Genomic DNA, 13,706 nt, shown 5'->3' on the forward strand with positions numbered 1-13,706 from the left:
ATAAAACACAATTCCTCTGTTTTTTTAAGTGCTATACACATATTCCGAATACCTTAGTTTTTCTGAGTCAAACATAGACCTTTGTAATAAAGAATAAATTTCACAGTCTTGAAAGTTACATTTGCCACTGCTGAGAAGCAATATTTAATGCCAAATATAGCACTGTATTTTTCCTAATCCATTTAAAATCCCGATGATTATTATATTTCAGTTTCTCATATGAATGCCTCTGTATTGTGCCTTTTTTCCTGAATACCACAATACAAAAAATATAGCATTCTGATTCTTTCTATTATTTTGTTTTCAATATAAGTACATAAAATAGCAGTTCACCAATGCAAATATTACACCTTTTCCTTTAGATTTATGAGAGACAGCTGGACAAGGAAACATTTTAAACCACTTATAATCATTTGTATCCTTCAACAACGTTAGTTTTAAGAAACCAAGAGAAAATCTTTAAAGAGATCCATTAAATAACCTTTTTGACAGATAAATAACTACTAACAAGTTCCTGAGTATACAGTTTGTTTGACAACAACAACAAAAACAACAATTAATTTTTTTGTGTCTTGAGTTCTTACTTTTTTATCTTTTTTTATTTTCTCTGAGCACCAAGATTGCATTAATAAATATACCAAAATATCTCATTATAATTGTGGCTTTATATTTAAATCTGTTTCCATCATTGAAAAAAAATGCTCTTTTGTATTTGAAGAAGAGTCAAAATCAGGGACAAGAAAAAAAATTCTCAGTACTCTGATGAACTATAAAGTTCTTAAATGCATTAAGGACATGAACAGACAACTCAGCAAAAGAAGTTCCCTGTGTTCCAAAACAGTACATGACAAGACTACAGATCAGCTTTGCTATTGAGAAACACAAGATCAAAAATCCTTCTAAAAGCCACACAAACTAGATTACTATACCTTACCTTGCGTATCTAAAATACCAGAAATATGAGCATTTGAGCAGTCCATATGCTATTCTATACAAACTATTAAGCTTTTTCATTAAGATTAATATATATATCTAATGTCTGGTTTTATCTGCAATTTTTTTTTTATTTTTCTATGTAAAAGTAGAACTTCAATAGATAAATAAACCTTAATTTAGACAAAAGTTTTGTACATGCTAACATGCAGAAATTGGAAATACAGAGAAGGTAGAAAAGATTTTTGATCAATTGTCATGGATCTAAGGTTATTTTGTTATTCAGTCTAATGGTGACAGAGGAATATTTATGTCAAGAAGATGAAGCTTTTTTTTCTGTTTGAAAGACGGAAGTATTAATTTCTCTCAATATTATAATTCATAATTATGGAGTTCCTTATATTTAGGAAGATAATTTCACAGCACTCCTTGAAACCCCTCAATTGCCTATTACTTGCACCATAAATTGCATCAGGGTATATAGCCTTTCTCTTCTGTACTACCTCTACCTCTGCTCTAAAAACCAATTTGCACACGAAAATAATAAATGAAGCTATATAGTAACATTTTCCCTCTTCCTATCGTTGCCTACTGTTTTGAAACTGATGAGTACTCATTGTTGATTAATTTTCTTCCCGTTTTTTTCTTTTTACACAGAATCTGGATGATATTAATAAGAAAAAGATACCAGTTCTCAAAACATTACACATTTCCAGTCATTTCTGTCTAAGGGGAAGGTAGCTGTCAAAAAGAATGTAGTCTAGCCCAGTTTTCATAAAATATTGGACAGAATTCAAAATCCATCAGCAAGAATGGTCTTCTTTTAAATTGAAACTGACCCAAGGGCCTCTGATTGATCAATAGAAAAATTCAGCAATCAAATATTTCTATGCAAACATTTCTATGAAGAAAAGAATCACTTACCTAAAACTCCCAGCCTGTAATTGATAGTGATAACAATGACATTTCCATAACTTGCGAGAATGCTGCCATCAATCATATTGCCAGTACCCTCCATGTAAGATCCACCATGGATGTAGACCATAACAGGTTTCTTGCTGTTCTGATCATGAATGTCTGAAAAAGTTCAAGTAAGGAAAACACAATAAAGTAATAAAAACATAAGGAAGATGGCATTAGCAATTTATAACAGTGCTAAAAATAGTCTTAAATATTTCCTGTGGTTTCAATGTCATCACCAGTATTTTAATCAGCTAGCTTACCCAGTTCAGGATCATCCTACAAGCCTAGTATTTATAATTTCAAATTTCAAATATTATTTCCTCTGAAATGTTCTCAGAACACTTGAAATGCCTTCAGAATTACAAGAAATTCAATTTGAATGTAAACGCCTCAAAGCCTAAAAAGAAAAATCAAATTATGGAATAATCTTCTTTTTTAGAATATTCTGATTCAAGTATATGCCAATTTAGAAATATCTGTGCATCCAATAATGAACTTACGGTAACGATCCATACTTTGCCATTCCTCACTTGGACATAACTGTTGAAACTATATTCCCAATAGTTCAGTTAAAGATAATATCACAAAATCAAATAGTTCTGATAGAAGGAAACATAGTGGACTGTTCCTTCTTTCAAACAACCTAGGAGTTAATAGAGAGGATTTATGTGAATTCATGGTCCAGATTTTTTTTGTATTTAAATCAGACCATGACTTTTGTGTAGTACTTTTCCTTGACATGGTAACTAAACCTCAACGAAAATCCTTAAATTAATGGTATTGCTGATCTTTTGTATGTGCAAAACTATTCCTGACTACTTTCAAACAGGTAAACAGTTGGGTCTTTATTCCTAAAAGAAAGCACTAATCAATGATTTGGAGTACATTTAGGACCAGATAAATGGCTCCTGATGCCAGAGATGATTCAGGACACTTAGATTAGGAACTGATGTTCTCTACAAAAACAGTGGGAACAAGGGCTAAGCTCCTTTATAAAGTAGAGAGCAATTTAGCAATCTGCCATTAGGTATGCAAACATTTTGCAAATAATTCAGTGTATCTGCATGGAATCAGAGCACTTCTTTCAAGTATACAGCAAAACATACAAGAAAAGTCAAAACCTCTGATTATTCAATCAGGATTTGGAAAAAAAAAAGGAAAAGCAGTGTTCTCTTTTGGGTGAGATAGTCATATACTGAAGAGTGAAGGGAAATGGACAACAAAAAAGCTGAGCTAAATATCTAGAAGATAAGGACTTGGGTTTGAAAACCTCCCAAAACTCTTTCTTTCCCCCAGGTTTATTATGAAATACTTAGAGGCACAAAAAATGCGATCAGCAATCAGGTACCAGGTATTTAATGTTTTGTGTATGTGGAACTAATTTGAGTATATTTAAAGGGAAATTTTGATTGGTCAAATTCCTATGTCTCGCTTTTTTTTACTCATGTGTTTGCACTACCTTAAATATCAAAAATTTCCAGCTGGGTGCAGGAACCTATGTCCAGCCTCCAACGCACACAAATTTAAGGCTTGTCATATTTGCCTCATTTGCATGAAAAGATACATACTTAACATGTTGTGTTTTAGACATTGCACTTGAACAACAGAACAAAAGTTTTTGTGATAAGATCTTTTTAATTCCTGTGACTACAAAAGTAATGCAGCCATTAAACAGATCATATAAAGCAGTGAGGTGTATTCTAGCGGATGCATTTTTTTTTATTCTCAGCAAAGTAAGTAAAAGTGCTTCTTCTCCAAAGGCACAACCAAGCCCTCATTTAACACAATTACTTGTGTTACTGAATTACTTTTCCCTTCTCTCCCCACCCAGGTCTCATGGCATGACTTGTTGTATGTCAGCCTTCCTCATTACACAGTTCTATCTAAGGGTTGAACCTTTCGCTGCCAAAGTCAATTGGAGGCTTCCTCTTCCCCTTCAACAAGAATATGATTAGCTTCAGCATAAAGGAAATTAGCTCCATGCTTTATGTGCTTAGATCTGAAATGAATACCCTTGTTAATCATGAAACCCTAACATTTTCTAAAGAAGTCTGAATAATGTGTTCATAATCTAATACTTGTTTTTAGGTTTTTTAAGCAATTTTGGTTTTGCTTGTTATTTGTCCTTTGCTTTAAAACTAACTTCTGAATTTGGTATAGAAATGATAATACCATCATCTGACAAAAGCACAGGTTGCACAGAAACAGGAAGGTGATAATCAGAAAATAACAGAGTCATTTTAAAGTACTCTGCACAGCATTTTTGTGTTATAATAAACAGTGTAATTCAGCAATGAAGGTGGTACAGTAGAAGGCAACCAGTGTGAATCAAAGATCTGAGATTTCTATTATGGTATTTTCTATGTGGATAGAGTTGCTAAAATCGAGCTGAACTCCCTGGAAAAGAGGTGATAGTATCCTCACTGCAGTGTGTAGGATTATAAGGAAACAGAGAGGATATATATTTTGAAGTTATTTGAGCTGATGTCACATACAAGAAAACAGGAAAAAAAGACATGGAATAACACCTTGGATAGTCCAAGCATGAGAGGATTTAGAAACACATTGCTTCAAACCCAGAGTTGTTATTTTCTCATTTAATTTATTTTTTTCCCCCTAATTTGGTATATACATATGAAGTAAAATAAATTGTCAGTGTAACTGCAATGAAAAGGAAGGGTGAGAATAGAGGAAGATTTCATGACTTCTTTCTATTTTGGTTCATTTTAAATAGATTTGCTGTGTCAAGTCAGGGAAAAAAGTATTTCCTTCTAAAACTTTTCAGGGCTACTTCACTGTGAACTTTTAACATTTCCTTTCAGGGAATCCAATCCAACTTTGAAAGAAGTCAATGAAAATGATTGTTACTGATTTCAGTGGGAATGTGGTCAGAGTCAGAACGAATGTGTCTCAGAGGCTAGCTGATTACAGGAAAAAAACAATAAAGCAACATCAACAGCTTCCTTTATTTTTGTGTCCTGAAAAAAACCACATCCTGTGAGAAAAAAGAAATAAATAAGTAAATTAAAATAGCAAAGACAAAGCACAATTCAACTGCATCAATGTACAGCATGTGCACTGGGGAAACAGTGAAAGTGAAAGGAAGGATTTATGTGAGTTTTTTCATGAATTTCAAACAAGTGAATTTACAAAACGTGTAGGAGGGAAAAGACCACATGCATGTTTTAAAATTCCATTTTCCCAACCTAAGAAAGAATAGAGGGGGAAAAGTATGTGGTTTTAAATAACACTTATGTTACTCACTTCACACATATTTAGGAATAAACTTTACACCTATGTCACAGAGGAGCGGCAGTCATCTATAGGCTAATTTCAATTTTAAAAAGAAAAATAATGAAAGTAAATTCTAAAGAAGAAAACAAAGAAGCACACTGAGGTGAGCTTCTGCAAATGAGGGACTAAAAATCATGTTGAAATAACAGCAATAACAATAACAATAATTATTATTATTATTATAACAAAAATTGAAAAGTTTATGTTCATGCATCAGGGTCAGGCTTTGAAAAAACAAAAAATACCTTCATCTTCACCACGATCATTACTGGTTATATCATCTGCGCTTTTCTTTGTGTTGGCTCCTGGGATCATAGTGAGGAGGAGAATAAAGGGAAAAAAGAGAATTCAAAACCAGCAGGTTCTCAAAAATTAAAAACCAATAGTACAAAAAAATGTAACAAAAATGTCAAAATCTGTTACATTTGAAATTGAAAAACAAAATAGATGCAAAGTGCACATAAACATAAAATGTCAAGAAGAACAAATTGAAAATATTTGAAAAAATGTATCATATTCTGTGACAATGCAGTACTTCAGTTAAAAGTGATTTCTGCAAAAAACAAAATTAACGTGCTATTAAAAAAGAATATAAACCAAAAAAGTATATTAAAAAAATCACCAAATAATTTTTTTTACACAAGAAATGCAATTTGTTTTACTCTGTTCCATAATCTGGAAGAAATAATTCCTTCAGTTACCATCTTCAATGACTTAATATTTTATTCATCCTCATTAAGATTTATTAATTAGCCACAACCTGAATTTTTCATGGAACCAATGCAAATAAAATCATCATTGAGTCTTACACAGACAAACCACAAAGACCTCCTTAAAATTCAATTTTGTTTCTTATACAAGCAAAAAGATATTTAAAACAACAGACTGTAAACAAGAGTGAAGCAAAGTTGAGTCTATCTCAGACACGAAACTAGGACTTGAAACCAGTCCAAAACCAGCCTTGATTCATGCTATACCATATTTCACGCTCTTAGGAAAAACTAGAAATTAACTGAAAGCAGTTACTTACCATGATAAAGAATTTGTCCTTATTTATTAAAAGATTTAGTAAATAATATATTTTAATTTGTATTCAATATGTTTTCTTGAAATATTTTTGAGGTGCATACATGCACACGCACTCATACAGACACACAGACACACATACAGGCACTCACACACGTAAACACTTCTGTTCATACATGTCATAGCCTGCTCTTATGGGAGGAAGAGGAAATAAAAATAGTTTTCACTATCCCTCTCACTGGGCAATGTTTCTTTCTTCTAACTAATAAAAAAAAAAAAGACACCAAGCTATCCTTGCACCCAACATTCTACTTACTTCTCTGTAATGTAAATGGTTACTTGATGAGTGAAACATGAATAGGAAGCTCAATTTATAATTTAGCTTAGAAATTGTATATGGCTACAAAAGAAATAAAATGGTCTAAGTCGCCACTCTAACCATTATTTTCTTGAATTGCCTTAATTTTTACGTGTGTTTTTAAGTACTGATAAAGAACAGCATAGTTTAATTACTTTTTTATGTATGAAGTCTAAATATGTCAGAGATACGCCATATTTAGCTAAAATAATTATTTTATTACTGCCTTTTATTCTACTATTTCAATTCTACTATTTAACTATATATATATCCCTCAGAATTCAAGAGTACAAGTAAAGCTTAGTCCATGATTGTAAGTCAGAATGTCTTTAGTTGTTACTGAAGTACTTAAGATTTGTTAATAATTACAGTTTTGGGTTCTGTATACTGGTTTGCTTGTCCTCTTGATACAGAAAGAACACAGGTTTTCTATAGGCATTTTCTGGAAATACTGCCACTATATAGGCAGCGATAATGATTAGTGAGTCACAATGTGAAAAGCAGTGACTGATACTCTGTCTCCACATAGTCTGCATCTTCAATGCAGCTGTACACAAGATACTGTGTATGTAGTAAACAGCTGCATTCATTATATAAATTCATACATAATTAAATATGCAAAATATCACTGTCAATGAAATATAGGTGTTCTCTAAACTATAATTACTTTCAGAAGTGTTGGACACAGGCTCTAAATCTCAGTCACCATCCAAGTTTTGTCCTTTTATTAAATACTGTTTCAAAGCAGTTACAGCCCAGTGAAGGTTGAATACTTCCTCAGGTGCTACCAAAATAAAATTAATTTTGTAATTAAGTAAACTAAGTATTCCATCCATAGATTGTCCTTAAACTACTTTTATTCGTATAAAATATTAATTTAAAATAATTATTCATAGCCATTAAATACATCTAGACACAAGTTTGAAAGCACATGCATTTTGATCTTAGTTCCCTCAGGGAGATATTCTTCTAATTGTTTGATTAAAAAAAAATATTATCATATGCCAAATATAAAATCAACTTCCTCATATCATTCCTATGAATTAAAAACTATCAAAATCAATGTAATCCTGTAGAAAAAGAGCTGTACGTTTAATTATTAGGACTGTAATCCCTATTTCAAGTATTTTTGAGTGAAAGAAGTAGCTGTGTCCCAAAACATTTTAGTTTGGGTACTATCTCCCCTCCAAATCTTCAGTACACGAATCAGTATCATATTGCAAGGATTTTCTCTCTAATGTACTTCCTGAAGTGACTCTGGTTCAGTGTACTTCTGAAAGAACAAAAAAAGTGTAATGAGAATTTAGAAAATGTCATCATCACACCATGCTAGTAAATGTGATGATACACAAATATCACAAAATATGGTAAGTGACTTAAGGTTATCTGCAATATTTGAAACTTTTTTTTTTTTTTTTGAAGCTTGAATATATCATGGAGTAAACAACTTTCAGGACAACTTAATATAACTTGTATTTAATTACAATGTGAATTGTAACGTTGTTTCTCCTACATGTTGTGAAAAAAATCTTTTATTTGTCTATTGGCAACTGGAATGCACTTTTATAACTAAATTCTTGGGTTTGAGCGGGTTTTATATTCATTTTGAGACCTGATAAAATGAATTACATCAGTGCATTCTCAAACTGGGTTTCTGTGCTCCTACCACTCTGGATTTTTTTCATACTGTGGGTAGTAGTCATAGCATCATATAATCATTAAGCCTGGAAAAGACAAGATCATCAAGCCCAACTGTGCCCCCAAGTGCCACATCTACATGTCTTTTAAATACCTCCACAGATGGTGACTTAACAACTTCCTTGGCCAGATTGTTCCAATGTCAGACCATCCTTTCTACTAAGAAATTTTTCCTAATATCCAATCAAATCTCCCCTGGTGAAACTTGAGGTCATTTCCTCTCACCCTATGCCTTCTATCTTGGAAAAAGAGACTGACCCCCAGCTTGTGACAGACTCCTTTCAGGGAGTTGTAGAGATCAATAAGGTCTCCCCTGAGCCTCCTTTTTCCCAGGCTAAACAATCCCAGCTCCCCCAGCAGCTCCTCATCAGACTTGTCCTTCAGACCCTTCACCAGCTTTGTTGCCCTTTTCTGGACACTCTCCAGCACCTCAACATCCTTCTGGAAGTGAGGGGCCCAAAACTGAACACAGGATTTGAGGTGTGGCCTCACCAGTGCCAAGTGTGGAGGGATAATCACTATCCCTGTCCTGCTGGCCACACTATTGCTGATATAAGCCATGTGGGTAATGAAAACTTGGTTTGGTATTGAAACTGCCTGAGAAGAACAGAAGTGCTATTCTTGGAATTATTTCAGTGGCTCCAAAACCATGTGAGATACTCAGGAGCATTGTTTGGAAAAATTATAGGGATCTTTCAAAAATATAAGATTCCAGAAACACAGTACCTCATACAGAGAGGAAAAATTTGAATTTTGCAACCATGTTGTGTTTTTTATTAAAAATGCCAATTCATTTGTCCTGAAACTTCTGTAAGAAGATAGTAATCCCTGTCATAAGAGCAAAAAAAAGACTTGCTATGCCTCTATGGTTAGCTTAAGGTTGCACCTCTGGGCAGTAATCTAGGGGAGTGAGTGGGAATGTAACTCAGAATTTCTCATGGGTCAGAAGAATTCTCTGCTGCAACAACTGCTTGTCTCACAGATCAACAGTTCTGTCTGCTTTGGGTCTTCTTTAGGAGAGTGTTCAGGGTTGGGGCAATTTTTTTCCCAACATCACATATCCCCCTTATCCCAAATCACAGAAAGAACAATTTTAGCCTTGGGTTCCCATACACCAAGCAAATATCAATGTATTATAGGATTTGGCCCTTTTCCAGCCTAAGAAACGTTTACTTATTCATCCCACATGAAACATGGACAGTAAATTTTAACAGCAACCCAGGAACCAGCAGTAGAGCAGGGAGCAGGGCAGATAGCAGGAGTTAACTTGTGCACTTAAGATTGAATTCCTCAAGAATTCTCTACTGACCAACTCAGTGTTTAAGTGGAGTTCTTGGTTTGTAAGGTTTGTGTTTCAATTTTCACGACACTGAAAAGTAACAAAGAAAAAAAATTAAAATATAAATAGGATGGAAAATAATTTTCCAAACAGTCAAGCCTAGGAACTATGTAACCACATACATTTAGTATGTGGTAGATATCACAGCTCTCCTGAAGAATACATTTGTATAAATGGTTCCTGTTTTAGAAAAAGGTCTTACTGTTAATGACAACTAGAAAAATATGTGCCTTCAAAACATGTATATTAAAGGCCAGGTGACCTCTTTTCATTTGTCCTACAATTCCATTCACTGCTGAGTGAAAAAAGCAGGGTGCCATGCCTTGCTGAACTCTGTCAAACCTCATTTGTGAAGGATTTTTGCCTGCCAGAAACTGCTTCTTTTTTCATGTGTGTGTGTGTTTGTGTGTATTTATCTACATATCTATATCTATATACATATCGTGATAGTACAGATACAGAATAACTCAGACATATATGACCCACTTTGAAAATGGTGCCAGTCAGCATGATCTCAATGAAGAAGTAGCCCCTCATATGGGCTACTTTTTTCCTCCTTAAGATCTATGAGCAATGCAGTTGCAAACATTAATTCAGCAAACATCTCTCTTTAAAAGTTTTTAATTTCGAAATACTGATCCATGTATTAATAAACAATTAAAAAGTAGTTGATTTCATTCATCTATGGATATACAGCTACCTTGTATTTCCAGACACATTCTCAATGTCATGCATAAATATCACAAATGAAGAAGTCACCCTGCTGTAAGCATGTCCTTTGGCTCGCATTTCCTCTGGATAATGAATAAAAATCTCATTCAGACACAGATTTTCTGGGGTTGCAAGTTGTCCCAGATGTATTCACAATTTATGCTACATCTTCCTCCATTCGGATAATATGTATCATATATAAGTAATACAGAAAGGTCCCATGCATGCAGTTTACCAGCACTTGCATATTAGGTATTCACTCTGAAGCCTCTAATGGCAGCAAAAAAATCATCCACTACTGCTTAAGCTGATGCCATTTCTTTGCATTTTATATGCAATTGCTCCATCTGTCACATAGTATACCTTTTGACCCCATTTAGTTTTGGAAAAGGGCTCCGTTTTCAGAAATCACACAGCACATTATTAGTTGTATGACCTCTCAGTCTCACATAGAGCATGCTTAACCTTCTGGAAATTTCCAGCTCAGACCAGATTAATACAGAATTCAATAGTCATTCTCTCACTGATACGTCTTATTTATGCAGTCATTTCAACAGAACTCTAAAGCTCTTGTTTCCCCATCCCATGAGAACTATTACAATTTTACAATCAGGTCAAGTCAGAAGTTCATTATGGTCTTGAGGGAGCATTAGGAAAGCTGAATTGTACTTTCCTTTCTGCATTTCTCCCAGGGCTGGTGGGATAGCTTCACTTTGAGTCTCACTTAGGGCACAAGCCTTAAGTAATTTCATGTCCACTAAAAGGGGTCTGTCAGTGTGAGTTTGGCTGTCATAACACTGTACTTGGCTCATGGCTATGACCAAGGCTCTCCAGCTACCTTTGCAGAAGGTTCCAAGAAGTTCTAATTTGGCAGCTGAAGAAAGATCAAATGAGACATTTGACATTTGAAACAGAAGTGAAGGAAAATGATTGTTGAGAATTACTTGTTAAACTGACTTAGAAGTTGGCTGTGGATCCCCTGCATTAGGAAAGATCACAAAGAAGGGCAACATATTTATTATTTATACACCTGTTGTTTAGAAGCCTGTTCATTTATTGGAGAAAGAAAAATATATACATATTATTTAGATTAAATAACCATTAATTCTTAACTATTTACTTAAAAATTGCAACATGAGTGTGTAGATGTGTGTGGTTGTATACATATGTGCAAATATATACACATATACGTACATGAAAAAGCTCTAGATGGCTAATAGGCTTCCAGAAAGAATACAGTTTAATTCTCTGTCACTCCCTTCCCATAAAGGTGTTAAAATGAAATTATAATCTGTCAACAGTGTGCATAACTACAGCAAACAGCCATATTCAATGATTTCGGTGCAGTCCTTATCGTAAATTAGATGCCTTCCATCTCTCTCCTAAAAATAATATGAAGACTTAGATTCCTAATGTTCTAGGTAGTTTTCAATGTGAAAGTCAATGATAGCTCAGAAATTTACTTAAATTTGCCTGAATGAAATTTGTTTAGCTTTGGTTTAATTCCTGTATAATCAGTGAATAGCAGAAGACACATGATTATAGTAACTATTATTCTAATATCATTAACAACAACAAACAAAACCTTTTGGGTTGCTACTGATGGCTCTGTAGGGCAGCAACAATTTAACTAAGAAACATGCTACATAATTGAATTTACATTCTTAATTACTGCAGTTGCAACACGCACACAAAACTGCTGGAATTCCAGAGCAAACACATAGATATTGTTACATAGCCAAGAAATGTTTCTTTTCAAGAAAAGAGAATTAAAGGACAGTTTTCTGTGATATTCAAAATTGGATGGACTGTAGGAAAATGAAGCAGAAATCCCTACAGAGTTTTGTGTTCCATGCATTAGTGAGGATTAAACCAAAAAGAAAATGCTGTTTCACAATCTTTTTCAAATAGTTTTAGAGAACCAATAAAACAATCTATTGAAAAAGAAAAATTCTGAGGTTGCAAAAGGGATTTCATAAAAAATATGGAATTCTTATATTACCTCAACTGTGTATTCTATGTTGCCTATAGTTTTCAATTACATGATTACACAAACCTTTTTTCTCAGAAAAAAAAAAAGGCATCTCTCTGTGCATTAACTGCTGCATGTACAATGAAAGTGGGATGATATTTTACAAATGGCAGTATGCCATACACTGTTCTATCCAAATAAAGAAAGAAATAATGATTACTCCATTCCCTAAATTATGTGCTTCCCACAAAGAGCTTTTCTGGATAACAATTAGTGCATTAAATCAGTCTATCACTCAGTTTCATATGCTTTAAATCTTCCAACAAGTTAATACAGGGCAATAGAATATACGAATTGGCACCTAGAGTGACTGTACTCTTCCATAAAGTTCCACAAAATGACACAAGCACTTTTCAAAAGTAGGGATGCTGTGGATACAATTACTATTATTTAATAAGAGTTACTAGATCTCTGACTGATATAGCAGCTCCTTTCCTTACAAGTTTATTGCACACCAGCTTCCAGGGCAGGGAAAATCTTCAGACCATCTCTGTAGATGATATGTGATTCTGATCACTGGTTAGGACCAAAAAGAGCTTACAAAAAACAGCAGCAACAGTTGTTACTCAGGAGCTATGTTGTTACATTAAGTTTTGGCTGTTCTATGCTCTGATTATGCAATTCTTTACTCAGTAGCTAAGTTATATTAGCTCTTATTTCACGTAAGATGTAAAAAATTAAAATCCTAACTTTTGTAACTTTAGGTAAATCAGGTTTCTTTCCCTTTTGTCAAAGTTTTCACAGCATCTTATATATTTAATTTTTTGAAAGTGAGCTATGCATTTTAGGACGATTGTTAAAAATAGGTTTTTAAAAAAAGTTAAACACTGGCATTTACATGGTACACTTGTTAAAGTCACTGAAAGAAACACACTTGAATGTTACTTTTTATTCTGAAAATAACTGCATTTATTTAGATTGTATTTATTCATCCTGGAAAAAAATTCAAAGATTATTAACTTCTAACTTTCATCCTGTGTTAATCCATTTTGGCACACATTTTACCCAAAAAAACTGCTTTGAATAAAAATTACCAAGAATAAAAATTTTTAAAACTATTGAATTAAGGTTTAACATACTATTTTGATATTATTAGTAGGAAGATTATTTTTATTATTTTAGAAGATTAATAATGAAAATAGAAATGAGGGAGCCACATAAATTCACTAATAATTTTTATAAGGGTTTTTGTCATGGAAGTTACAACTCAACTAGAGGTTACAGTCTTCTAAACACAGTACATTGCTTTGACAAAACAATCTATACTGGCTCAAAAGAAAGAGGGCATTGTGAAGCCTATCCTTTCAGTGACCTCCAATAGATAGGGGAGTGCTTCTTGCACTTCCAGTGTA

At 33.6% G+C, this 13,706-nt stretch overlaps 1 protein-coding gene across 3 annotated transcripts in view; it reads right to left on the reverse strand.

Annotated features, from left to right (window-relative positions):
* The window catches only part of NLGN4X (neuroligin 4 X-linked), a 171,883-nt gene that overhangs the window by 70,390 nt on the left and 87,787 nt on the right, over positions 1–13,706 (reverse strand). For 2 of the 3 annotated variants that reach the window (XM_050333855.1, XM_050333856.1), the window contains exons 4-5: positions 5,436–5,495; positions 1,858–2,010 (exon numbers count right to left, since the gene is read on the reverse strand). In XM_050333855.1, coding sequence (XP_050189812.1) covers positions 1,858–2,010; positions 5,436–5,495 — 213 coding nt within the window. The remainder of the gene's footprint in view (positions 1–1,857; positions 2,011–5,435; positions 5,496–13,706) is intronic. The other variant, XM_050333857.1, reaches the window with a different exon arrangement.

This window comes from Myiozetetes cayanensis, unplaced genomic scaffold (assembly GCF_022539395.1).
Source record: "Myiozetetes cayanensis isolate MyiCay16 unplaced genomic scaffold, myiCay2020 scf5-8, whole genome shotgun sequence".
Taxonomy (NCBI): Eukaryota; Metazoa; Chordata; class Aves; order Passeriformes; family Tyrannidae; genus Myiozetetes; species Myiozetetes cayanensis.